This window comes from Ochotona curzoniae, unplaced genomic scaffold (genome assembly GCF_017591425.1).
Source record: "Ochotona curzoniae isolate NIBS_2020 unplaced genomic scaffold, NIBS_Ocur_1.0 scaffold_3208, whole genome shotgun sequence".
Lineage (NCBI taxonomy): Eukaryota > Metazoa > Chordata > Mammalia > Lagomorpha > Ochotonidae > Ochotona > Ochotona curzoniae.
In genome coordinates, this window is record NW_024467106.1 from 4,964,011 (window position 1) to 4,990,728 (window position 26,718).

Consider the following 26,718-nt stretch of genomic DNA (forward strand, 5'->3'; position numbering starts at 1 on the left):
CTCTCTGTAACGCTCACTTTCAACTAATTAAATATAGAAACAAAAGAATCACGCAGATTTATTACAGATGTAGCAACTCTACTCTGAAGTTTAACACAGAACTGGAAAATAATAATGATAATAATAATGTAAAAACTCACACAGAACCCATGATTAGGTACATTTTAAGACCATCTGTCAATTATACTCTAACCCAACAGCCCTCGATGTTGGTTGCCATTCCTGCTACTGACAACAGAGAGGAGGCTCTGAGACCCCAGGGAGAGCTCGGAGTGACAGGGTGAACATCGTCCCCAACACAGCTGCAGCGAGAAGCAACCATCACCTCCCTGGGCTGCGGGCCAACGTCAAGCACCTCAACTCTACAGGTCCTGTGCCCTTGCCTGAAGCTGACCCAAACCTTACCTTGACCCCATTTGGTGTGGTGGGGGATGTCGATGGGAATGACCTGGAATCGGGCAGGGGCTGGTCTAGGCCGGAGGAAGACCCCGAGGACAGAGACGTCTCTGAGGCGGGTGCGTCCTCATGCACGTAGGGCAGGACATGGTCAACCACCCATCCAGAGTAAGTCGACAGCTTGGGACGAGATATGCATTCTTCCAACACATCCTACAGAGAAGCAGAGGGTCAAGGCCAACTCACTTGTCAACCGACCTGGCACAATCCACTGCATGTCTTACTGAAGGAAACAATCCAAAGACTCAAAGGAATAGTGATGGTTGGGATTGGAGTGTGCCAAGTCAGGCTGAGCTCAACACCCACCAGTGTGTATGAAAGCTATGACTGGGAACTGATCTGAGAGGAGAGCTTGAGGAGCTCCCCTGTTGAGACACAGCCACAACTGGGCAGTCCAGTTCAGGCTGGGCTACAGTACCTGTTTGCATACATACGGGTCAGGTCTAGAAGTGGGCCAGGCTGGGCTAGTCTGCAAAACCTATGAGCAGGTGTGAGAGTCAGGATGGGAGGCAGGTCAAGACTGGTAGCTGGCTAGGCAGAGCTAAGCTGCAGCACCTCCTGGCGAATGCCAAGGTGAGATGGGCCATGCCAGACTGAGCCACAGCACCCATCAGCACATGCAAGACCCCAGGCCAGGAGTGAACCTGTTTGGGGGGCTTTGGGGACTTCCCTGCTTGGCCACCTCTCCTACTGGTGAGCATGAGAACTGGGACTGGGGGACACAGGGCTCTAAAAACCACAGGCCTGAATATGAGCTGGGTTTGTGGGAAGGCCGGGCTTGGCCAGATCATTACATCTGCTGGTGCAGGCAAGGGCCAGGATTAAGTGCCGAATGACCAACTTTCCTGCAGCATCCATTAGCAAGTGTCAGGTGCAAACTGTGTCAGACTGGATCACAATACTCCCTGGAAAGTGCAAGATCCAGGAACGGGACTCGATCTAGTAGGGAAATTGTGGGCACTGGGCTACAGCTCCTGTTGACAGGCATGAGAGAGAGGGTTGGGGGCAGGTCAGACTGAACAAGGTGGCGGCACCTGTCAGCATACATGGAGACTGGTTTGTGGGGTGCAGTGAGCTGAGCTAAGCTGCAACATCCATAGGTGTATGTGAGAGCCTGACAGGGATGCGGCTCTATTGGAACAGTCTGCTGAACATACTGGCATGTGCAGGAACCAGGGCTGGATCAGACGTGGTGGGGTTTATTGGTGGTCACCCCAACTAGGCTGCATTTCTCCCTGGTGTGTGCAAGCTCTAAGTCTGCGACACGCTGGGCTGGACTTGGCAGAAACACTTGTCGGTTTGCATGGGACACCAGTATGTACACAGGCTGATATGATGACAGACTGAACTGGACCTTACTGGCTGGCACAAGCAAGAGTCAGGTCTGGGGTCATGCAAGGTGTGGTTTCTTAGGGGAATCCACAACTGGACCACTGGACTTCCAATTTCAGCCACATGGAAAACCCTAGAATTTGTAATCTGGCCTTGGAATGCCTGTTTCGGGACTGGGTCCCCTCGGCTGCTGATGTCTGTGCAGTGGACGGCATGCCGAGGTGCATGCGTGAAGCCAGTGGACCTCGGAAGGATTTTCTCAACCTTGAAGCAACAAAACTAATAGTGTCTCAGAACTCAACACTACTCAAGCAATATCCTTGGAACATTTGTCTCCACTTCGGGGGTTCCAAGATGACATCAACCGGACATCCCCATCCTGGGACTTGATTCTGTTAGGCAGCAGACCTCTCTACCTCCCCTGCCCTCCACCCCATACAGGAGAAAAGGGAAGAGGAGGAAAATTGGAAGCAGCTGCCCCATCCACCTCCATAGCAACTCTCCCCACCCTACTTGATGGTCCTCATAGGCCTGCATTCTTGTGAACTATGTGAGCAACATCAAAAATAAAAACAAAAATAAAATTTTAAAATAAATAAATATTAAAAGGACCATCAGGCCAAATAACTAACTACAGAAGTGACAACTGCAATGGGGGAATGTGGGAGTCAAGCTGACTGGATGATGAACATTTACAAATCCGGTCAAGTTCTATTTCAAGTCAGTCTCTAAGGGTGTTTTCAGATGACACTGCATGAGTTGAGGAGAACAAGGTGACAAGAAGCCGAGGCATCAGAGGATATAGTGTGAGGCTCTGGGGACAGTCACTGCAGAGGGCAAACTGGTCTCCCACTCTGAAAGCAGGGACTGTAGCTCCTACCCTGGACCTCAGAGCCCTGGCCTTGCTGGCTTGGGACATCCTACCAGGGTCCCTTGCAGGCCTGGGACATGAGGATTTTGCACCAGGGCCCCTTGCTGGCCTGGGACTTCCGAACTTGCCACCATGGCCCTTTACTGGCCTGGGACTTTTGGATTTGCCACAAGGGCTCCTTGCTGGTCTGGGACTTGCAGGCCTGAGCTGACAGCTCTCATATTGGCTCTTTTGAGGCAGGGCTGACCATACTACCAGCATCCCAGAATCTCTAAGCTGCCAATAACATGGCACATGACTCCTTAGTTGCCATGAATGTGTGAGCCAAGTCTCCTAATTAAGTGCTTCTCCGAGTAGCTATAACCACCCTCCAAAAATGCACACATACACACTCTCTCTCACCAATTTGTTCTCCATAGATTCTTGCCTAATATATGAACAAGGCACAAAGGATATCATTAAAGCAAATTTGAAAGCAATCTAAACATTAGAACAGATTGGAACATGGAAGAAATTTAAGGAAACTATAAAATATACAATCAGCGGAATATTAGTCATCGAAAAATACAGGCCAGGGGTGCTCGCTTCACCAGCACATATACTAAAATTGGAACTACACAGAAGATTGGCAGCTCATATACTAAAATTGGAACAGTACAGAGATTAGCATGGCCCCAGTGCAAGGATGACACACACATTCATGAAGTGTTCCATATTTTTAAGACTGGAGGGGAGAGGGCCTGGCGGCGTGGCTTAGCAGCTAAAGTCTTCGCCTTGAACGCACCAGGATCCCATATGGGCACCGGTTCTAATCCCAGCTGCTCCATTTCCCATCCAGCTCCCTGCTTGTGGCCTGGGAAAGCAGTTGAGGACAGCCCAATGCTTTAGGACCCTGCCCCCACATGGGAGACCCGGAAGATGTTCCTGGCTCCGGATTGGCTCATCTCCAGCTGTTGAGGCTAGTGAGTGAATCATTGGACAGAAGATATTCCTCTGTCTCTCCTCCTCCCTGTAAATTTTTCCAATTAAAGTTATTTACCTGAAAGGCAGAATAACAGGAAGATAGGGCTTTTGCAGCTAGCTGTTGGCTCACTCCCCAAATGACCACAACAGCTCAAGCTGGGCCCGGCCAGGAGCCAGGAAGTCCATTTGAGTTTCAGATGTGGTCCAAGAATTTGGACCATCTTCTAGCTGCTTTCCCAGGAGTACTAGCAGAGCACTGGATTGGAAAAGGAGCGATCAAAATTTGAACCCACACTGAGTGGGGTGGGGAAATATCTAAGAGAGACCAAGACGAAAGCTCCAGACTGACTTCTAAGTTATTGCCACCAGAGGCTGCAACACGATGTGGGACTTTTACAACTAAGGATTAATGGACCTGGTCAGCTCTGGAAAAAACAAAACAGAACAAACAAAACAAAACAAAAAAAGGCTTGAGCCACCACTCCTGTATGGGATGCTGGCATTGCAAACAACAGCTCAATCTACTGCACTACAAACCTGGTCCCCGATTTGTGTGTGTGTATAAAGATGTATGTCTGTATCTGAAAGCCACAAAGTGAAAAAGGCAGAAACAGATGCATCTGCCCACTGGTTCACACTCCAGACGGCCACAAAAGCCAGGGCCGAGCCAGGCTAAATCAGTCTAGCTTTTTCACCCAGGTCTCCCAGGCTGGGACAGGGGCCCACACGCCTGCATCATTAGCAGTAAGCAGGAAGAGAAATGACGCATCTGGGACACAAACTGATCTCTATATGGGATGCTAGGATCACAGGCAGAGGCTTTATCTACTATGCCACAACACCAGTCCCTTGATTTTACAATCTTATTAATGCTTCACATATTTAAAATATAAAAATCAATAAAGGGAGAGAGAATGAAACCTTAAGTGAAATTCAAATAAAAACCAATGAATAAAATAATCATACTGGCAGGCCGTGGGAGGGTGGTAGAACTCACCTAAGTGTTTTTTTTTTTTTTTAAGATTCATTTATTTTTATTGCAAAGTCAGATATACATAGAGAGGAGGGCGCCAGGCCCTAAGTAATGTTTTAAAAAGATTTACTTATTTGGCCTGGCATGATGGTCTAGCAGCTAAAGTCCTCACCTTGAATGTGCCAAGATCCCTTATGGGATCCTTGGGACACTGCACTTGAGTGGGAGACCTGGAGGAAGTTCCTGGCTCCTGGCTTTGGATTGGCTCAGCTCTGGCCACTGCGATCACCTGGGGGAGTGAATCATCAGACAGAAGATCTTCTTCTCTCTCCTTCTCTCGGTATATCTGACTTTACAATAAAAATAGATCTTTAAAAAAAGAGAGAGAAAAAGAGAGAGAATCCTGGCAGAAAAGGTGGGCACCAGAGCTGAGCAGGAAGAGGCACCCTTCACTGCCTGGGAAGGGCAGGAGGTGCGGCAGGACAAGATCCCCCACCCCTTGACTTGCCATGGAGGATTCCACTTAGCAGCTCTGGATTTGAGAACAGGCGACCAGTGATGGCTTAGCCCACTGTGCCACAAGGCTGGCCCCATAAACCAATATTCGAATATTAATATATACATTACTGTGTGTGCTCACAGCTGTGTATCCACACATACACACAATTTCCAAGTTCAGCCTGAGAAGACCCTAAAGCAATAATGAGCATAGTCAGCTGCAGGTGTGTGAACATCACCCTCCATTTGAAACGCTTGGGTGGGACATGCAACTGCTTCCACGGTGGGGCCAGCAAGAAAGGCACTTCATTTCTGGGATGCCTTCTTGTTTTTACCAAACACACCAAAGGGAACTAACAGCCCAATTATCCCACTTACATCTGGGATCAAATGAAATACAGCCAGGATGGGGATGGGGAGCACCTGCAGCTTTGTGGCACAAAAAAGGCCCCACTGGGGTCACACACACCTTCTGAGTGCCTGAGGCTGGGGGATCAGGGTTCCTGCCAACCCCATAGGAGATTCGGATGGAGTCTGCAGCTTCTGGCTTCAGCCTAGCCCAGTCCCGGCTCTTGCAGGCATACAGAAAGGGGAGCAGCAGATGCAAGATCTGTCGCTCACCGTCACCCTCTCAAAAAAATACTTCAGGAGAGAAAAAAAAAAAAAAGCTTCCCACTAAATAAAATTAGAACCCACGAGACTATACTGACACAAATACTTTAACCAGGGAGAAAATAAAGCAACCAGTTTGCTTTGTATTGTAACAAGTTAACTGGGAGAGTCTAGCTTTATGGAGGAAAGAGATATACCTTGGGTTAGAGTTCCATTCAAGTGACAGCTTTCATGCTGGTGGGGCCCTAAGGTACCGCACAGCAAGAAACAGGACAGCTGCGCATCTACATCTATGTATTTATTTATTTGTTTGTTTGTTTGTTTATTATTCTTTGTGGAAAGCAGTGGAGGACAGCCTAAGGCCTTGGGACCCTGCACCCGCGTGGGAGACCCAGAGGAGGCTCTGGGCTCCTGGCTTCAAAATGGCTCAGCTCCAGCCATCATCGCTACTTGGGGCGTGAATCAGTCCATGCTGATGTAACCTATCTCTCTTCACCCCCCTGTGTTTGTGAAACTCTTTCAAGTCAAAATAATCTTTAGAATGGCAAGCAGTAAAATCCCCTCCCCTAGGGTCCCAGCCCCAACACCACAACTATACTGAGTTTCCAACTTAGCCACATCAACCCAAGTCCCAACCAATTCCTGGCAAAAGTCAACTTCCAGCACGAAAGCAACAGAAAGCGATTCCTAGCTCCGCCCAGCTGCTAAGACCATGCGGCTGGGGGAGTTTGGGAGGAGTTCGGTCCTTGGGCTCTGGGGCAACTGACGCTCCCTGCAGTGTGGCTACTGTGGGGGGTGCCCCTGCCGGGTCGGACCCAATGCGGGGGACTCACGCCAAAGACACTGCCACAAGGCAGTGAACGAGTCCTCGGCCTCCCCCAGGGCGGCCAGTGCACCACATGGTGCCAGGCATTGCCTGCTGGCCGCCCAGAAGGGCAAACTCTGGGGTTTTCAAGATATGTAGTTGCTGCCTGGGTCACTCATGACTAAGACTAGGTTGAATGTAGGTGCAAAGTGAATTTTCGGGTATTCTCAGTGACAGGGTCATGAAAGATTTAAGCAGGCATGGGGACCAAGACCTAGTGGTTTGGGGGAAGTGTCCAGAAGATAATTTTAGTAAGACAGATGCAACAGCTCAATTATGAATTCAGAGATGGGATATTAGTATAGAACATCACTGATCACCACATACTAGCCCACACCGAAGCTATGGATGGGGGCCTCTTTGGCAGTGTTGGGTACCATTGCCCGACTGAGTGTTGGAGTTGTGGAGTGGTCACATTTGGCAGGATCAAGACACTCTCCAGCACACAAGAGAACTTGGGCTGGGGGTAGGCTCTGTGGGGTTGTGTGGGCCTAACCCTTTGGAATACAAGTCCCCCGGGTTAGTTCCCAAGCTGGGGTTGCAATGGTCTAAGCTAGGTGTGACCACGCCATCTGCCATCACTCATGGGTAAAGGAATCCACAACAGTCAGGGTAGGTCAAGGCAGCAGCACCCAAATGTGCATCTTTAAACAAGATGTGGGGTGGGCCGGGCTGCCACTGGAAGGGGGCAGAATGGGCAGGGCTGAACAAACCTTAACTCACAAGTAACAACAGAAATCAGGTTGGAGCACAGCTCATGCCAGGTAGGTCCTTGCACATACTGATCTGTGTGAGGCAGAGGCACTAAGCCACAGCATCCAAGGGGCCAGGACAAGTGAGGGGCTCTGCCAAGCGGAGACAGAACAACCACCGGCCTACACCTGCTCTATGGCAGGGAAGAGGCCCAGTTGGGGCAACAACGGGACACCCTAGCTGGGTTGAGTTTCCCACCAAGGAGCGCATGGGCTGGAACTGAGGCTACATTCTGATCAGGATACGATCGTAATCTCACTTGGCACAATTGTGGACTGGGATGGGAAGCACCAAGCCAGGCCAAATTCCAACACCATCTGGTGCTCTGGAGGACCGGGGAGGGTTGTGTGACAGACTAGGTTAGGTCTCAGCCCTTACTGAACCATGTGTGAGCTGGGTAGGGGTATGGAAGAGCCATGGATGGGTTGAAATATCCAACAACAAGAACCAGCTTGGGTCGGAGGCCAGGCAGGAAAAGCCACTGTTCCTCCTAGGATAGCAGGCGAACTGAGTAGTGCTGGCTCATGGACCCACTGGTATGCGCGAAAACTGGCATTGGGAGAGGTTCTGGTGGAGGAGCCTGGGCAACTTCTCTGGCAGGACACAGTCCCATGCAGGTAAGCGCAAGAAGCACAATAGGGAACAACCCAGAACAGGCAATGAAAATTATCCCACTGGCATACACATGGCATGGGTTGGGGGCAGACCAGCCTGAATCTGTTCACATTACCTTCTGGTGAATCCGAGCACCAGAACAGAGTGTGGGCCGAGCCAGGTTCGGTTGCAACACATACCAGTACACAACAAGTAATGCCAAGGTGAGATGAGCCGTACCAGATGTGGCTGCAGCACACAAACAGCACATGTGACAATCAGGGAGGAGGCAAAGCCAACAGGGGAACGTGGGCACCCCTGCTGGATAACTACTTCCATTGGAAAGTGTGAATACGGATGGGGGCAGTTCAGACTAGGCAGGGCTATAGCACCTGTGGGCCTCACGGTGAGCTGACTGTTCTGACTGGTGCAAGTTAAAATTAGAGTGGGTTGAGGGGTGTTTGGGCTTAGCCACAGCGTTAGCTGGCAGAGGCTGGTACTAGGAGCCAATTCTGACAAGTCAAATGCCAAAACTACCTGGAGACGGCATACTCTGGGAGTGGGTGTGACCTAGTAGGGAAATAGTGGGCACCTCCCTCAGGGTTACCACCCTCACTGGACAGCATGAAACCCAGGCTAGGAGCAGGGGTGGCTTGACAGAAAGGCACCTGCCAGTGGGTGTATGGGCTGGATAATAGGTTGGTTGGGTTGAACCAGGCTTCAACGTCCATTGACGTGTGCGAGAGCTAATTGGGATGTGGGACAGACTGGACAAGCCTGCAGTGCATACTGGCAAGCATGGGAACCAGGGTAGGGGGCAGAACTGGTAGGGGTTTTGGGGAGTCGCCCCAACTAGGCTGTAGCTCCAACTGGTTTGCATGAAGACCGAGTATGAAGTGGGTAGAATCGAGCTGGACTACAACACCCATTGGTTCACAAGGAAGACAGGGCTGGAAGCCGAACGGACCCAGCAATCGCAACGACCAGCATATGCATAAGCTGATTGGTGTGACGAACAGTGTTGGAGTCTGTACTAGCAAACTCACTCAAGAATCAGATCTGGGATCAACTCAGATGAAGTTTCTTTGGATATTTCTCGAACTGAACTGCTGATCTTGGAACCCCAACCATCAAGAGACTGTCAGCCAGTAGACTCTGAATAGGTTTCATTACGGTTGGGACGGAGAGATTGGCAGCAATCCAGAACTGATTGAACTATCAAAACTGTATGAGCAGGACCCTTGGAGCGCGCCTCATGTTGGGGATCGGGGATGAGTGGGAGGTAGGGTGGGGCTTTCCCCTTTGTTACTCCCCTAACCCTAGATACAGGGCAAAATGATTATATTAGTGTGGAAACAATGATATTACCCACTTTCACCCTGTAGCCCGTGACCCTTTGTACCCTAATAAACTAAGATTATTAAAAAAAAAAAAAAAAAAGAAAGCAACAGAAAGCAATGGTGGCAGAAAGCAAACACAGCGGATGAAGGACTCGGGCAAGAGTTGACCTCGGATGGTCATGATGCCAGCAGAGCTGCAGAGCGCTGCCCACCATGAAGGGAAGACACCCCAGGCCCAGGTCAGGTAGCCAACCTACAGCCTTCCAACCCTACAAGAGCGAGGCCCCCCACCCCTCCCTGTCCTATCTGGCCAGAGTCACCGGCAAGTGCCCTCACCAAGAGACAGGGCGCGGTCACCGCCCCCCAACACACACACACACCCCGAGATGGGCACAGTCACCGCCTCCCAACACACACAAACACACCGAGATGGGCACAGTCACCGCCCCCCAACACACACAAACACACCGAGATGGGCACAGTCACCGCCCCCCAACACACACACACACACACACACCCCGAGACGGGGCGCAGTCACCGCCCCCCAAAACACACAAACACACACCGAGATGGGCACAGTCACCGCCCCCCAACACACACAAACACACCGAGATGGGCACAGTCACCGCCCCCCAACACAAACACACACACACACACACACACACACCCCGAGACGGGGCGCAGTCACCGCTCCCCAGCACACACACACCGAGACTGGACACAGCACCACCCCCCAACACACACCACACCGAGAGTGGACACAGCACCACCCCACCAACACACACAAACACACACACGACGAGATGGGCACAGTCACCGCCCCCCAAAACACACACACACACCCCAGACGGGGCGCAGTCACCGCCCCCCAACACACACACACACACACACACCCCAGACGGGGCACAGTCACCACCCCCCAACACACACACACACACACACACACACACACACACCGAGACGGGGCGCAGTCACCGCCCCCCAACACCCACCCACCCCTCGCGAGCGGCCTGAGGGCGGCGGCCCCGGCCCAGGGACGAGCCCGCTCCGGACGCGGCAGGGCTCACCTCGCCCCGCAGCAGCCAGTCGCGGTGGTAGCACAGGCGCCCTTTGCTGGAGCTGCGCAGCGCCTCCAAGGTCTCCCAGCAGCGGCGCTCGGACGGCATGATTCGCGCGAGGGGACACCAAACTACGCTCCAATCAGACAATGACAAAGGGAGCGCAGCTTCCGCTTCCGGGGCACGCAGCCCTTTGCGAACGGCGGAGCGCGCCCCGCCTCCGAGGGCACGCCCCCGCCCCCGCGCCTGCGCGTGAGGCTGGACCTCGGGAGCGCGCCTGCGCGTGAACCGGACCTCGGAGGCGCGCCTGCGTGCTGGGCCCGTTGGCGGTGGGGCGCGCGCGGGCGCTGGAGCCCTCGGAGCGCCGAGCGCGGCTCCCCTTGGACCCGGCAGTTCCTGCTGAAGCCGCCGCCACAAAGGGCGCACCCCGGAGCGTCTCCCCACCACCCCGCGACCAGAGACTCGGTCACAGCAGCGTCTGGCATTTCTCTTCCAGCCGGGCGAAAAATGAGCGACAGACAGATCCACGGGTGGGTGGACAGACTAAAAGACTTTACATAGCGAATGGGGGTTCTTACGGCCTTGGCGTTATCTCCCAGTCTAATATAGCCCCGCGTTGCCTGCTGGCTCTATTGTGCCCTCATGTCACAGGATCTCTGAGGTAAACAGGGTTCTTTCTGGAGTGAAAGCCATACAAACGTTTTGACAACTCCCCTCCCAGAACTTTTTCTAACCCTTAGAAATAAACAACATAATAGCACCAAGCCCCAGCAATACACCCTACAGGTTTTTCACGGATTAAAAAACACGCTGTTATAATAAAGTTTGTCAAGTGTCCTCTGTAAGGAAAGTCCTGTTTAAAATGTGAAATTCAGGGACTGCCTCGATGGCGCAGTGGTTAAGGTCCTCGCCTTGCACGCCCGGGAACCCATGTAGGCGCTGGTTCTAATCCTGGCAGCCCCGCTTCCCTTCCAGCTCCCTTTCTGTGGCCTGGGAAAGCAGTCGAGGACGGCCCAGGGCTTTGGGACCCTGCACCCGCGTGGGAGACCTGGAGGAGGTTCCTGGCTTGGCTCACTTGGGGAGTGAATCATCGGACGGAAGATCTTCCTCTCTGTCTCTCCTCCTCTCTGTATATATCCGCCTTTCCAATAAAAAGAAATCTTTAAAATAAATAAATAAAATGTAAAATTCAGATCCCTTTACATCAAGTTTGTGTGCATATGGCCAATTTTGTGATGATTTGCCCAAGAGAAATTGTCTAGAGAAACTACAAATGTCCTGAAAAATCTAGTGGACAGAGTGGGCATGTGCCAGTCCGAAGCCAGGAGCTTCTTCTGGGTCTCCCACATGGATGCAGGGTCCCAAGGCTTTAGACCGTCCTCCACTGCTTTCCCAGGCCACAGGCTGGATGGGAAGCAGGGCTGCTGGGATTAGAACCAGCGCCCACATGGGTTCCCGGCACATGGAAGACAAGGACTTTAGCCACTAGGCTATTGCATGGGCCTGACTTTGTTCTTATAAAGACAGAAAGACGTCAACAAAAATAGACCACAATGTTAACAGTCGAGAGAACAGTTGACATCTTAGAAATAAAAAAAGACCCATCAGACCTGCTGTGTGGCACAGTTTGCAACACTGGCATTCCATATAGGATCGCCAGTTCAAGCCCTGCCTGGTGGTCTGTTTCCGATCCAGCTCCCTGCTAATGTGCCTGGAAGGCAGCAGGACCCCTGCCACCCCGGGGGAGAGCCTGCATGGAGCGCCAGAATTGTGGCTTCAGCCTGGCCCACCCCTACCCACTGCCGCCATTTGGGGAGTGAAACAGCATATGGGCAATCTCTCTCTGTTCTTTTACCTTGTCAAATAAGTACATAAATATATATATATTAAAAAAAGGTAATACACATGCATCATTACAGGGATCTGTTTGAAGCAGAGTAATGCAGCGAACACCTGAAAACCATTGACTAGCTCTTACAGAATTTTATTTTTAGAAAAGGGATTGGGATTTTAAAAAATCATCCAATGGAGCCATAAAACAACTGATTATAAAAAGCATTTTGTAAAACCATACAAATACTTCAAGAATAAATGCACCCCCGAGAAACAAACCAGGCAAAAAAAAAAGTGAAGTTGGGACGACACCTGCACCGGGCCAAAGGGACGCCAGCCCTCACAGGACCGTGGGGAAGCGCTTTGGGCAGGTGAGCTGGCACAAGCCAGCCTCCCACTAAACTTGAGACGGGAGCCTCAAAGACGACCCACATCAGAGAGGGAGGAAGACAGCAGAGAGGCTCACGACCTGGGAGGGCTCCTGCTGCTTCAGAGAGATTCCTGAAAAGATGGGAGCTGAGAGAGCCGAAGGAGAAGGTCCAGGCCAGATGTCCTGTTGGGAGAAGAACATCCCGGCCCTGCCACCATAGCTCCATTCTGGTACCTATACCTAGTGCTAATTTAACACCTGCCAAGATGACTGAAACTCCCATCTGACAACTGTCTGTCATCAGAGGGGAGCAAACCAAGTGCTAAGGACAAGATCCTGAACTCGCCTTCTCAAGGGCAGCGAGAAAGAGGAATAAGCTTCCGCTCCAGGCTTGACAACTCCACGGGTTGCCATGGCATCAAGCACCTCAGGCAGGAGGCGACCGGGAGCGGATGGGGGAGCTGGTCAGAAAGGTGCTATAAGGCCCATCCCCAAACACGTTGGCGTAGGATGACTTGAGGAACTGGACGTAGTTCTGCATGCTGCGGTTGGTGCCCTCCGACTGCTCCAGGCGGTCTTTCAGGTCCTGCAGCCGGCTCTGGTAGCGGCGGTCCGCCTAAGAGAAGGAGCAGATGGGTGAGTCGCTGAGGAGTCCACGACAGACAAACCCAGATGCACGGGGATGTTTTTAGTGGCTGTCAGGGGATAGTAGAGGGGGACAGGGAGTCACTACTGGTCGGGATACCCCTGGGGGACCAGTGTCATATGCTGTAAGTGGATGAAGCTGCTGCCTGCAATGGCAGTATTCCATGTGTGTGCCAGTCCTGGCCATTCTACTTCCAGGCTGGTCCCCTGCCATCCATGTGGGAGATCTCCTGGCTTTGGCTTGGCCCAACCCCAGCAGATGAAAGATTTTTGTTTCTCACCCTCTCTGTAACTCTGCTTCTCAAATAAATGAATCTTTTAAAATATTATATATATGTTATATATATATATATACACTTTTTTCAGGGGGGGAATAAGTGTTTAGGTTAGGTCACCAGCTCAGGTGACCCATCCTGTCAGAATGCCTGGGTTCCACTCTAGCTTCCTGCTCATCTGGACCCTCAAAGGCAGTGGTGACAGCTCACGTGTCTAGCTCCTTGCCAGCCACGTGGGAGACCTGGATTAAGTTCTCAGCTCCTTGTGGCCTTGGCCTTGGCTTAGTGCAAGTTGCTGTGGGTTATCTGAGAGAGTGAACCAGTGGATGGGAGCACTCTCTCTCTCTCTCAAATAAATAAAAGGGTTTTTAAAAATTGAGACTGTGATAATTATACTACCCTGAATATACTAAAATCTACCACATTGTTTCATTTAAAGAATAACAAAGTTTTGGAATGTAAATTGTATCTTATAAAGCTATTTTAGGGGAAAAAAAAAAAAAGCTAGAATATCCTTAAGGAAGAGGGAAGTGCATAAAACTAAAACCATGTCCCAGTCCTGAAACGACAGAATGTGCTGCCCTGCCGGCCCACGGGCAGCCAAGACCCCCACCTACTCCACACTTTCCTGGCCCTCGCAGCCAACTCACATCATCACGGCTCCTCCGCAGCTGGCTGAGTTCCGTTTTGGTCCTACTCAACTGGGTCTCAAGGTCAAGGATTTTGCTCTGAGCTGCTCGCTCCTTAGACAGCGCCTGCTCCTTGGTTTGTTCCACCTGCATGGAAGGCACAGGGGTGGGGGGCTGGCTTACCTCATCCGTGGAACACCTGCCCTTGCAGGGGGAGGGCCAGCCAGCCACTGCTGCCATCTGGCCCCACACATTTGCACAGCAGTGTGGGGTATGTACTGACTGACACCTGAGGGGCAGGAGTTAACCAGGGCACTCCTGCCACCAGCTGCATCCACCATTTCCCAACACTGAGTTGATGGATCAGAGTCCCAAAAAGGCAGCGAGTCACTGAGTCATCACCCTGTCCTCTCCAACAAACAGTGACTCATTGATCCTTCCAACAGAGCCATGAGGCTAGCACTACTGCCTGTTCATTTCTCAGGTGGAGATACGCGCAGAGAGGTTGCCCGATCTACCCAAGGTCACAGAACTCATTAGTAACAGGCTTGCGACTGACCTGCCTCCTGGCATCTTCAATAGCGCTCTCCAACTGCCTCGCCAGGGACCCACATTCCCTTGTTTTCTCTTCTAGGCGCAGCTGGGACTGGTGGATGGCCTCCTCCCTCTTGGCAATCACCTGTAGGAACTCGATATTCTGGGCACTGGTCGCCTCCAGTTTCCTAGGCAAGAGCACCCAATCAGATCCTGTACCTGCCCCCACTGCTCTTGCTCCTCCCGGCCAGGGAGCTGCCACCACTCCTGGCCGGGGGATGTCATCACATCACAGATCTCCAGGAAACCATGGAAAGAAACCAGAGAGACGTGCAGATCGGCGAGGCTCCCCAGCACCGTGCGGCAGGAGCGCTGGCTGGAAGACAGTAAGAGGAAGAGCAAGCACTGGCTGAGCAAGCACTGGCTGCGCTGCGTTGCATACTGTCAAGGAGTACAGCTGCTGGCACCTCACAAAGCCGCCACCACTACTGACCCACTTCCAGATGGCACAACAAAATCTCCAAGGGGGGAAGTCCCTGGACTGAGTCAGACACATCACCTGTGCTGGTCACTGCCACCTCCCTCAGCAAAGGGACCTCAGTTGGCCACCTAACATCTTATGTGACCAGCCAATGGGAAAGAAATGGCCGGACCAGTGTACCTGCAATCCTCCACCACCCTGGCAAGACGCCTTCCAGTTTCGGATAGCACAGGTCTTCCTGGCACAACTGTACTTTCTGGGTCAGCAGGGCGGAGCAGACCAGCTGGCCCTGGCCTCCCTGGAGGCTGTACTGGCCATGTGGTGCTTCTGACCATCCTGAAACTAAGACTGGAATCAGAGCTCACGTGAGCTGTCGGGGGGCGCTCAGCTCTGCCAGGTACTGGCTCTGAGGCCTGGGCCGAATCACCTGTGAACCTGTCCCCCAAGTTCACAGACAGAAACCTTTCCAGGGAGTTTCTGCCAAGAAACGTGCTAATAAGCCTTTTACAAGAATAATACCAACAGTTCTTCTGCAAGAGTTACCCTTTTCTTTTCTCAAGATGAGAAAACTCAAGTTCAAAGGAAATGGTTTGCTCGAAGCCCAGTGTAGATTTAGAGTAGCAGAGATGGCAGCCAAGGCCAGGTAAGAGGGTATACTCTTGACCTCTCACAAGCCCTAAGGAAAAGACAAGAGTCCTTCAGAAAAGTCCTGCTGGGAGGGCTGAGGGGCAATGCCCTGCACCTCTGTGTCCTGGCCATTCCATTCCCACAGGCCCCGTGGCTGGCTGGGACCAAGTGTGCCTCGGCGAGGTGATCCTGCACGCTCGGTTGTGGGGTGCCACCCAGGCCAGGACTCTATCTTGCTGCTCCTGCCCATGCTTACCACTTCAGCGGGAGCAGCTTTTCCCTCTGAGGTCTGCCTAGTACCTTGCGGGGCCTTGAGTCCCTCAAACACTTCCGCACACTGAGCACAAAGCAGCTAAGTGGCTGAAAGTTCCAGGTCCTAGGGAGAGGACAGAGATGGGACCAAGTGTCTCTAACCTCTCCAGTTCATCCACCTTCAGACTCAGCTGTTTATTTTCCTTCTGGGAGGCCTGCTGTTTCTCTCTCGCCATCTCCAGCTTGTCCCCCTGGTGTTCGATCTAAAATGACAGGAACACAGACTGGTTTATGAAGGCATTTCCCACGCTGCTCCTCCCTTCTCCCTGTAACCTGTCATTCACACCCAGGAGAGAGGCGTGCAGCCCTCAGCAGGTGTCCAGGTCTCAACACGCAACCTGGAGGAGAGAGGAGAGCAGGGACGGGTTAGGCCATGCAGCTGCGTTGCAGAGACAGAAGGTACTGCCATGCCAGGAAGATCCAGACTGGGATGCTAAAGAAGCGCAGCGATGCTTTCTTGGCCAGGAGTGGTCACTCAGAGGCCCAGCTGGGATGCGGGGCAGGTGTTAAGACGCAAGTGGACAGGAGACCTTAAGTGGTCCATGGGACTGGTGGTGTTGGTACCAGCAAGTTCATCTGCCCCTTAACTGGGGGAAGTGCAAGAAAGGCAACAGGATGGGCTGGTGAATGGGAGAGGTGACCCAGAGGCCTCAGACCTCAGAGCCTCAAGGGCTCTTGGCAATGCTCAGATCCAGTGGAGGAGGCAGTCTAGAGATAAGAGTAATGAGAACATGGACATGGGAGCTTGAGTGGGCTGGGAGGTCTGGACCCCCATGGGGTATTATTAGCACTGAGACGTTGGGAAATGACTTCTTCCCCTCTATGTCCTTGGGCTACTTTTTTTTTTTTTAATAAAATAGGAAATGAAATGAGAATGCTGCAGCACAGAGGAGTCCCTAAACAAGTAACATTCCTCCATTATTCCAAAGAAGCAGGTCAAGAGGGGAAGGGCCTTGCCCAAGGTCACACTGCCAACAAGTGGACACCATGATGCCCATTAACCACAGATATCCAGGAAAAGCAAACACTTGCTTCTCTTCTGTCTTTCTGGGCAGAATCTCAGGCAGGAGATCTGTGGAGAGGAAGGAGAGGCGGGTAGAGCAGGGCACACAGGTGGAGAAGAGGGGCACACGTGGTGGGTGTGTGCTGGAGGACGCGGGCAGAGGTGAGCGCTAAGCAGGGACAAGAGCAGGGCCCGATGGCGCCACAGGAGAGTGCAGTCGTATTACTACAATCACTTGGTGCAAACGCAAGGTATTTGGCACACCAGACTTTTATTTCACAGCACTGATGATAGCTCACTTCTTTCAGAAAGCAGCAGCCAAGAAAAAGTGGTCCTCCCTTGTGGGGGGGTGGGGGCGTGCAGCTCATCTTGGTAAGCGGGCCCCTGCTCGGGCCAGTTCGTGGGACCCCTTCTGCCAGTCCCTTACCCGGCTGCGCAGGTCTGATATGATGGCTGTGAGGTCAATGTTCTTCCTCTCATAGCCCTGCAGCTGGTCTTGGCACTCGGCCAGCTTAGCCTCCGTGATCTTGAGGATGTCGGGCAGCTGCTGAAGGTCAGCCAGCTGGGACTGGAACTGCCGACGAGCCTAGAGGCAGGAGAAAGGCACTGTTGGGCAGGGCCCGGCCGTCTCTGGGGATAGGCAGTCTACTGGGGTGGGTGGGGCTGCTGTACTCCAGAGAGAAGCCTGTCAAGCCCACGGGCCCAACGCGGCCTCCTCGTGGCCCTCTGAGCAAGCAGCCAGCCCCGCTTTTGGCCAAACCTCGTCTCGGCATTCATTCAGTCATGCAACAAACACAGGGGTGGGGGTGGTGGGGTGGGGGTGGCCCAGCGTCTTGCTAGGGGCTCCCTGCAACTGCTTCTTTCACTCAGTCAACAACCTGTGAAGCAGGTGCTGTTGTCACCACGGACGGACACTTAGGTCCGAGGGCGTGAAACCCTCTGCTCAGGCTCAGGCACTAGGATGGCCAAGATCGAAGTTTGTGATGCGCCAAATCCCCAGGAAGGCAAACACCACGCCACGAGTCGGGAAAGGTAAGAGCTCGCTGGTCTTGGTCCATCCTCGTACCTAGCTGGGGCAGGAAGCGGAGGTGCCCGAGTACTTGAGGGGGCAGCGAACTGCCCCAGGTTATGACACAAGTTAGTGGCCGAGCCCGGACTGAACTCATGTCCGAGGTTAAGATGACCCTGTATGTTGGTCAGCAGATCATCTCTTCGGGAAGGGGAGGGGGCATTTAAAGGCACAGGGGCAGAGCGAAAGACCTGGTCTATCCAAGCGCACCTGGACACTCCAAGTAGCAAGGGCTTTTGTTCTCACATCTGTGCTTTTGCAAGGAAATGTGAAAAAGGAAGAAGCCAGTAGGTTAAGAAAGGGATAAAGCAGCAGCATGGCAGAAGGGAGAGGGGGCAGACACATGCTAGAGAGTCCATCTTTGTCCCTCGGGTCCAGACACTAAATGGGACATCTGAACTGGGTGGGGGAGGGGGGAGGAATGAGAGCTTTACCGCCTCGATCTCTTTGTTCATCTCGTCTTTCAGGATCTTGTTCTCTTTGTCGCAGCGTTCGAGCTGGGCAGCCACTTCGTCAGCCTCCAACCTTGTCTTCATCACCTGCAAACCAACGTCACAGTGAGCGCCTGCGCAGGGCCGATCTGGGGGAAACCCCCTGCACACGGGGCCCTTCCTGGGGCAGACGGAGCGGGGCCGGGGCAGCCGGGAGGCCCACCTGACTCTTGTAGTTGTCAATCATCCCCTCGTAGTTCTTCACCGATGCTTTCAGCTGCTGGACCTCAATGTGCGCCTGGTTGAGCTTGTCCTCCATCGGGGCAAAGCTAGCCTGGAAGGGCGTGGGGGCTCCTGTGTAACCAACCAGCTCAGACGCCCCCTCCCCAGATCAGCTATCCTCCAAGCAGCCAGCAAAGGAAAGCCCCCCGCCCTGCCCTCTCAGACCCAGAGGCACTGGACTAGACTCCTAACTCCAGCCCGACCGAGGAGCGCCACACATCAGTGACTTCCGTCTCTCCTTATAAAACATGCGTGTGCCTTCACAAAACTGAAGGTCAAACTCATCTTCAGCCCAGGCCCGGCGGGACACGGCATCCCCGCAGGCGCAGTTATGGCATTCCTCTCAGCGCTTGCAACAGCCTTCTGATTTGTCCTTACATGCTTTTAAAACGAACTACAGGCTGTGAATGTCAAGCCAGTAAATGTGCCGTGTAAGTCACTGTATCACACAGCTGTCACACGAGGAATCACCCAGTAGACGTCACGTTTCCAGTTGATCTCCTTCAGTTTTACCATTACACTCCCACCACAATGCGTCACACCAAAAAGACTGACAATACCACGTGTTGCCAAGGAAACAGAGCAGCTGTAAATTTAACTACCGCTGTTGGAAGTGTAAGTTTTCTAATTCACTGTTTGCTAACACCTGCTAAAAAAGAACTTAAGTACACTACTTCTGATCCACCTCCCTGCTAATAGGATGGGGAAACTGCTGGATGGCCCTGGTGCTTGAGACCCTCCCCATCCATGTGGAAGACCCGGATGGAGTTCTTAGCTCAATGGATGGAATAGTACTGCCTCTTGAATAAACAAAAATATGTCTTTAACAAGAGAGAGACAAAGATACAACCCAAGCGTCTACCTCAGACGGACTACGTTGGCGTATTCACTAACGGCACACTGAGCAGCACTGAGCCCCTGCACACAGTGGGATGGCTCTCAAACACCTGCTGAGTGGGGGCAGGCACAAGAGTGTATCAACTACACAAATACAGCTGCCAGGATGAAAAACAGGTGCACCAATCCAAGATCATCAAGTTATTATGCCCACCATGTGCAACACTGGAATCCTATTTGGGCACTGGTTTGGATCCCGCTTGCCCCACTTCTGATCCAGCACTCTGCCAATGTTCCTGGGAAAGCCGTGGAAGACAGTCCTAGGACTTAAGTCCTTGCATCCATGAAAAGGAGTTCCAGGATCCTGGCTTCACCTGTTCCAGCCCCAGCTGTTGTGGCCATTTGGGGAGAAAACCATAAGATGGAAGATCCCCTGCCCCAACTCTTTCAATATCATCCTCTTTCTCCTAACCTTGCCTTTCAAATAAATCTTTTTTAAAAAAAAAATCAGAATAGTGCTCAGTAAGAGGAGCTAGCGAAGTGACATAGCAAGCTAATTCTCTATCTGCTACCACTGGTATCACACATGGTTACCAATTCACATCATTACTTCCCAGTCAGCTCCCTGCTAATGGTTCGGAAAACCAGTGGAAGATGGCTCAAGTTCTTAGGCCCCTGCACTCCTGTGGGAGACCCACAAGAAACTCCTGGCTCCTGGCTTTGGATCAGCGCAGCTCTGGCCACGCAGCCACTTGGAGAGTGAACCAGCGGATGAAGACCTCTCTCCTTCTCCTTCTGTAAAATCTACCTTTAAAAATAAATCTTGGGGCCCGGTGGCGTGGCCTAGCAGCTAAAGTCCTCGTCTTGAACGCACCAGGATCCCATATGGGCACCGGTTCTAATCCTGGCACCTTCACTTCCCATACAGCTCCCTGCTTGTGGCCTGGAAAGCAGTAGAGGATGGCCTAAACCATGGGACCCTGCACCCGCGTGGGAGACCCGGAAGAGGTTCCTGGCTCCTGGCTTCAGATCAGCGCAGCACCGGCCATTGCGCTCACTTGGGGAGTGAACCATCGGATGGATGATCTTCCTCTCTGGCTGTCCTCTCTGTATATCTGACTTTGTAATAAAAATAAATCTTTAAAAAAAAAAAAGAAAATTGTAAATGAACTTTAACAACCCCCCTCCCAAAAAATAAGCTAAATGTTTCTGCTGAAATCAGTAAGTATATCAAACCTGTTTCTGAGATGTCACCCCTAGGGTCCAGGTGCCCCTCACCCTGTGTGCGCTGTCTCTGTCACCCTAGAGTCCAAGTGCCCCTCGCCCTGTGTGCGCTGTCTCTGTCACCCTAGGGTCCAAGTGCCCCTCGCCCTGTGTGCGCTGTCTCTGTCACCCTAGGGTCCAGGTGCCCCTCGCCCTGTGTGCGCAGTCTCTGAGCTGTCACCGCTAGGTCAAGTCTTGCCTGTGCGCTGTCTCTGCACGCTAGGTCCAAGTGCCCTCGTGTGCGCTGTCTTGCCCTGGTCGTGCCCTCGCCCTGTGCGTCTCTGTCACCCTAGGGTCCAGGTGCCCCTCGCCCTGTGTGCGCAGTCTCTGAGCTGTCACCCCTAGGGTCCAGGTGTCCCTTGCCTTGTGTGTGATGAGGAGACCATAAGAGCCAGAGCTCAACAATCCAACACAAGTTCAAATTCCAACTCCAACACTGCCTTGGGCAAAATCTTGCTAAGAAAGCTGACCTCGCTCTCACACACACCTCAGCTTCCCAATGAGCAGATCACTGGCAGTGTCAGCATTACTGCAGGGCCAGCAGTCCCCAGGAAGAATGCGCAGTAACACTGGGTCAGCTCTCGCGCGAGTGTGGGGGCTGCGTGTCCATGAGCGCCTCCCACGCATTCACCGCTCAAAGACCTTGTTTCCTCCTGCTATGGAAACAGCAGCAACGTGACACACAATGTCCTGGGTCCAGCACAGTATCCTAGTGGCTAAATTCACCTTGTAGGCGCTGGGATCCCATATGGGCGCCGGTTCTAATCCCGGCAGCCCCACTTCCCATCCAGCTCCCTGTTTGTGGCCTGGGAAAGCAGTCAAGGACAGTCCAAAGCCTTGGGACGCTGTACCCGTTTGGGAGACCCAGAGGAGGCTCCAGCACCTTGGCTTTGGATCGGCTCCAGCCGTTGCAGCCACTTGGGGAGTGAATTGGTGGATGGAAGATCTATCTTTCCTTCTCTCTGTAAATCTGACTTTCCAATTAAAAAAGATATTAAAAAAAAAGAGAGAGAGAGAGAGAAAAGATGTACTGTCCTGCCCAGGCCCTCAGCTATTCTGAGGCAGAATCAGGAACCCAGGCCTTCCTGCCCAGAGCATGTGCCAGCGGCATCACCCCAGCCCCCAGCCTCTGCTGACCCTCTGGCTCCTATCTTCACCCACCAAGTGCCCAGTCCCGGATCTCACTGCGCACCTTCAGCCTCTCGTTCTCCAGCTTGAACGCGGAATACTCGGCTGTCTGCCGGTGCAGCCTTTCCACCAGGCTGTCCCTGTCCTCCCGCATCTTCTCTTCCAGGGTTTGTTGTTGGTTGACAAGATCTGTCACCCGGCTGAAGTAAACACACATGGGAAGAATCAACTGCACAGGTTCTCAGGAGCCTAGGTCTTTGTGGGACGGGGACCAGGTTCACCTACCCAGGCCAGGCCCCAGCCTCCTGGCACACTGCCTGCTTCAAGCCCTATCTTCGCGCAGAGGAACAAGGGACCACCTGGCCTTATGACACTGCTGCTGTGCTGTCCTCATGTCGTGTCCAGCCGTCTCCCTTGGGGCAGGTGTGTGGAATGGCAGGCTAAGCCACTGCTCAAGGGTACCCACATCCCATCCTATTTCACAGTGCCATTTCATATTTCGGCTATTGCTCTGTTCCCAAACCTGCTTTCTGCCAGAGTATTCTTGGAGACAACAGGTGAAAGCTCAGACACTTGGATCCCTGTCTCCAACATGGGAGACATGGAGGTCCTGGCTCCCGGCTCCAACCTGCCATGCCCTGGCCAATACAGCCATTTGGGGGAGTGAATCAGTGGGTGAAGACCTCTCTATACACTTGCAACTTTGCCTTTGAAATAAATATATCCTAAAAAACAAAAGCAGCTTTTGTCACTAGGAGGACGAAAAAAAAGATGGATGACCTGCTCCCCATTCTCTGAGCACGGGGACAAGGAGGACAGTGCACCAGGCCTCCATGACCAATAAAGCTGGTCCTCCCCGTCCCTGCCACCGGGTAGGACCTCAGCTCCAACCCCACATGTCAGCCCAAGCAGCCCCTGGCTGGGAGCCCCAGGATCCTGGCTCCCTTTGGAGCATGTGCCCTGCCCACCTCAGGTGGCCAGGCCCCCTCCACTTGCACACCCAAGTCCCTCAACTGGCTCCTTAACCAACACAAAGACGTACTCATTCAAGACAATGATTTCCAGCTCGAGATCTCCCTTGTCCTTCACGACCTGGTTGTAGCGGCTCCTCCAGGACTCCAGAGTGGACAAAGCTTCAGCGACATAAAGATCCTGGGGACACAAGACAGTGGCTCATCAGCCCTGAGCCAGCATCCAGGCTGCAAGGGTGGGGCGGGGCACGTCCTAGACCTCCCTTTTCTCTGGCACCCTGAACTTAACTGCACGTCCCCTCTCTGGAGAACAGCAGGAGCCGTGGTAGGGCCAGCTGGACTGATTCCCAGCACTCACGTGCAGTCTGAGCTGCCACTCCTACTCATGTGTGGATGCAGCTACACAATCCCACTAGTAGCCCACCTACCCATCTGTCTCTTCCCCAACGCCAATCAGCCATCTTTCCAGTGCCTCCACACTTCCTGCTACCTCCAGTCCTCCATCCACACACTCTATCCAGTCACTGTGTCTACTCAGCCACCTCCACCAGCCCTCTGTCCGTGCACCCAGTCACTGCCTACTCAGCCATGCCCCCACCTTCAGCCTCCATCCGTGTACACAGTCACTGTCCACTTGCCCAAGGCCATCAGCCATCCATCCTTGCACCTAGTCGCTGTCCACTCTCATGGCCCCAGCCCTTCATCTGTGCCTACTTGGCCACCACAACTCCCATCCCTCCGGCCACCCCTCCGCCACCTTGTCGGCAAGTTGCACGTGCAGCTGCTCAGCGTACTCCTCACTCTTCTCGGCTCGCTCCTTCTGGGCTCGGATGGCCTTCTTCAAGGCCTCTTTGTCTCGATCTCCCTTTTGCTTCAGTTCCTTCAGCTGCTCCATGATGGCTTCCACTTCTGCCTTGTGCTGGTTCCCACTTCGCTCAAGGTTCTGAGAAGGAAGTGGGGGGAAAGTCAAGAAAATCAGGGAGAAGGGAAGGCCAGGGAGGAGAGGAAAGGGCAGAGGGAGAGAGGGAGAGGGAGAAAAACAGGTCAGGATGCTGCCTGCAAGGCTCTGGTCCCTCCTGGGCCTCTCAGCCGGCTGGGTCTGGACGTTAGGGAACAGTTCCCCAGAGTCCTTCCAGGACCTCCATTCACTCAGCAGAGCTGTAACTTCCCCTGACCCCCAGGAGCCTTGGCCATGCACCCAACCCTTCTGCCTGGTGCTCCGGCAGGCAGCATCCCTGCAGCCAAGGGCCAGGCCTCCCACTTGCCCTCCTGCGTGCCCTCCCGCTCGCCAACCCGCACGCCTTCCTACCTTGATCTGCATGCATAGGCGACTGTTCTCAGCCTCTTTGCACCGGAGCTGTGCCTGCAGATGCCCACGCATGGACTCCATGGACTTGGAGAGCTCAGATGCTGTCTTGGCTTGGGCCTTTGGAGAGACGGACAAAGGGATGAAGCTGGGTAGTGATGGCAGCAGCTCTCTGCAGCCGCACCACGCTCCAAGGTGCAAAGGCACAGAGCTGGGGACGGTACCTTCTCACACTGGATTTCCTGGAGGAGCTCTTCCACCTCCTTGTCCTTGTCTTGCAGCATTAACAGCAGGCGCTGCGAGAGAACATACATGGTCATGGGCCGCTCGGGATGCCAAGGAGGCCCAGCCCAGGGAGAGACTTAGAAAAGCCCGGGTCCCAAATGCACTGGCCCACACCACCAAGAGGTAGGAAGCACTCAACATTATGTGTTGCAAAATGTTGTTCTTAAACACCAAACATGAATTTTGGAATTTCAAAAAATGGTATTATTTTTAGAAAATATTAACAATCAAAATCTCTAAAGAACCACCTAAGCCCACTATAGTAACAGTCCAGTCATTAGCATGTTTTGCTGTTCCCTAGCCTAAAAGCTCACATTCGCCAAATGTGATTAAATATTTGGCACCTCTTCAAACAGGAATTTAATGTCACAGGTTACTGAGGCACAACCATCTGGGGATGCAGGAGCTCCCAGCTGCCACTCCTCCCTCAGCTCAGCCCTTCCCTCGATGGCCCTCAGCTGGCCACACTGCTGGAACACTGTGCAGCTACCTTCCTGGAGACTCCTCGAGGCCTCAACAGGGCTCAAAGTTAAGCAGCCTGTTAACCAATTCCAGCCCACCAAGACTTCCCTGTGTTTATCTGAACATAGAACCACCCTGTGTTCATTTTTTGGGGGCTCTCGTTTTCACTTTGAAGAACTTAGAATCTATGTAATGGTCTTTGGAATGTTCTAGAAAAGTCTAGAATTGGGACTGCTGAGTCATGAAGTATCCACTTTGAAGTCACGATGCAAATACTGCAATCTGGGTTTCTCAGACCCTGGGGAATCTGTAAGTCCATCATCACATCGAGCATGGACATAAACATTATAGTCCCCGACATCGCTGTCCAGCTTTGGACCCCTAGCTTGCAAGTGATGGACCTCAAGCCTAGAGAAACAGACATGCCACGAGCCTCCAGGCCACCCGACAGCTCAGGGAAGTGAGAGTCAGAGCCAGGCCAGAGCAGGGGTCCCGTTCTCCCGCTCGGGTCTCTGTGGGGGAGCCAGCCCGGGCAGCCAGGGCAGGGGTCCCGCTGTTACCGCTTTCTCCGAGTCGGCCTCCGCCAGCCGTTTCAGTAGTGCTCCTTGTTGTTCCATCAGTCTCTCAGAATCCTTCAAGGGACGGCGAGGGAGAGAAAGCGAGGTCATTAAGCAACAGATCCCGCCATCTGCCATCGGCTGATGCCTCTCCAAACTCTATGTTATCAACGATAGATTAGTACCAGTAAGTGACCACAGAGTCCTGTCCACAGCTACCATGTTCCCCGTCACCAGTTTGATGGGGCACTTACTGCCCTGGCCCTATGCACTTGCTCACTGCCACACCTAGAGAAGCTGTGTGGGCTGGGAAGGCTAAATTTGCTAACTACACAAGCATTTACATATTTCAACTTGGTTTCTTAAAAAAAGATTTATAAATATGAAAGGCTGTTACAGAAGTAACAGAGATTTCCATCAGTTGATTTACTCTCCAAATGGCTGCAATGACGGGCTGGGCCGCTCCAAAGCTAGGAGCCAGGAGCTTCTTCCTGTGCCCATATGGGACGGTGGCATTATCAGCACCAGACGCACAACTTGGCTTTCTTTTTTTAAGATTTATTTTATTTTTATTGCAAAGTCAGATATATAGAGAAGAGGAGGAGAGACAGAGAGGAAGATCTTCTGTCCGATGATTCTCTCCCCAAGTGACCATAACAGCCAGTGCTGTGCCAATCCGAAGCCAGGAGCCTGGAGCTCCACTGCTTTCATAGGCCACAAGCAGGGAGCCAGATGGGAAGCGGGGCTGCCGGGATTAGAACTGGTGCCCACATGGGATCCCAGCGTGTTCAAGGCAAGGACTTTAGCTGCTACACCATGGCACCTGGGTCCCAACTTGGCTTTTTAAAATCAGTCTTGGGCCCAATGCGATGGCCTTAAGAAGGAAAATCAAGTTACGGAGTTTTCAACATGCCATATAGTCCAACCATTTAAGGTGCTTAGCACACTGACTACAGTTAACTAAATACCATAGCGGATAGCTCAAAGTCACTAAGAGAAATTTTTTTTAGATTTATTGTAGGGGTGGGGAACCTGGCATGGTGCCTCAACAGACTAATCCTCTGCCTATAAATGCCAGCATCCCATTTGGGGCACCACTTCTA

The 26,718-nt window shown here is 52.7% G+C and overlaps 2 protein-coding genes and 1 non-coding gene across 12 annotated transcripts in view; 1 reads left to right on the forward strand and 2 right to left on the reverse strand.

Annotated features, from left to right (window-relative positions):
- Positions 1–10,466, reverse strand: part of GLE1 (GLE1 RNA export mediator) — a 29,841-nt gene extending 19,375 nt beyond the window's left edge. For both annotated transcript variants that reach the window (XM_040963052.1, XM_040963051.1), the window contains exons 1-2: positions 10,325–10,466; positions 406–609 (exon numbers count right to left, since the gene is read on the reverse strand). In XM_040963052.1, the coding sequence (XP_040818986.1) occupies positions 406–609; positions 10,325–10,423 (303 nt within the window). In that variant the 5' untranslated portion in view covers positions 10,424–10,466. The remainder of the gene's footprint in view (positions 1–405; positions 610–10,324) is intronic.
- Positions 3,270–3,379, forward strand: LOC121145204. The gene has a single exon (XR_005881985.1). It is a non-coding gene; the product is annotated as a U6 spliceosomal RNA (small nuclear RNA).
- Positions 10,467–12,269: 1,803 nt separating the features above from the next.
- Positions 12,270–26,718, reverse strand: part of ODF2 (outer dense fiber of sperm tails 2) — a 34,944-nt gene continuing 20,495 nt past the window's right edge. For 5 of the 9 annotated variants that reach the window (XM_041004670.1, XM_041004675.1, XM_041004674.1 and 2 more), the window contains 9 exons: positions 25,619–25,690; positions 24,536–24,607; positions 24,315–24,431; positions 23,763–23,948; positions 23,077–23,186; positions 22,099–22,234; positions 18,748–18,858; positions 18,528–18,632; positions 17,279–17,610 (listed from right to left, as the gene is read on the reverse strand). In XM_041004670.1, the coding sequence (XP_040860604.1) occupies positions 17,389–17,610; positions 18,528–18,632; positions 18,748–18,858; positions 22,099–22,234; positions 23,077–23,186; positions 23,763–23,948; positions 24,315–24,431; positions 24,536–24,607; positions 25,619–25,690 (1,131 nt within the window). In that variant the 3' untranslated portion in view covers positions 17,279–17,388. Of the gene's footprint in view, positions 13,135–14,088; positions 14,215–14,626; positions 14,790–16,123; positions 16,225–17,278; positions 17,611–18,527; positions 18,633–18,747; positions 18,859–22,098; positions 22,235–23,076; positions 23,187–23,762; positions 23,949–24,314; positions 24,432–24,535; positions 24,608–25,618; positions 25,691–26,718 lie in introns of those variants that run through there. The other 4 variants (XM_041004667.1, XM_041004668.1, XM_041004669.1 and 1 more) reach the window with 2 other exon arrangements.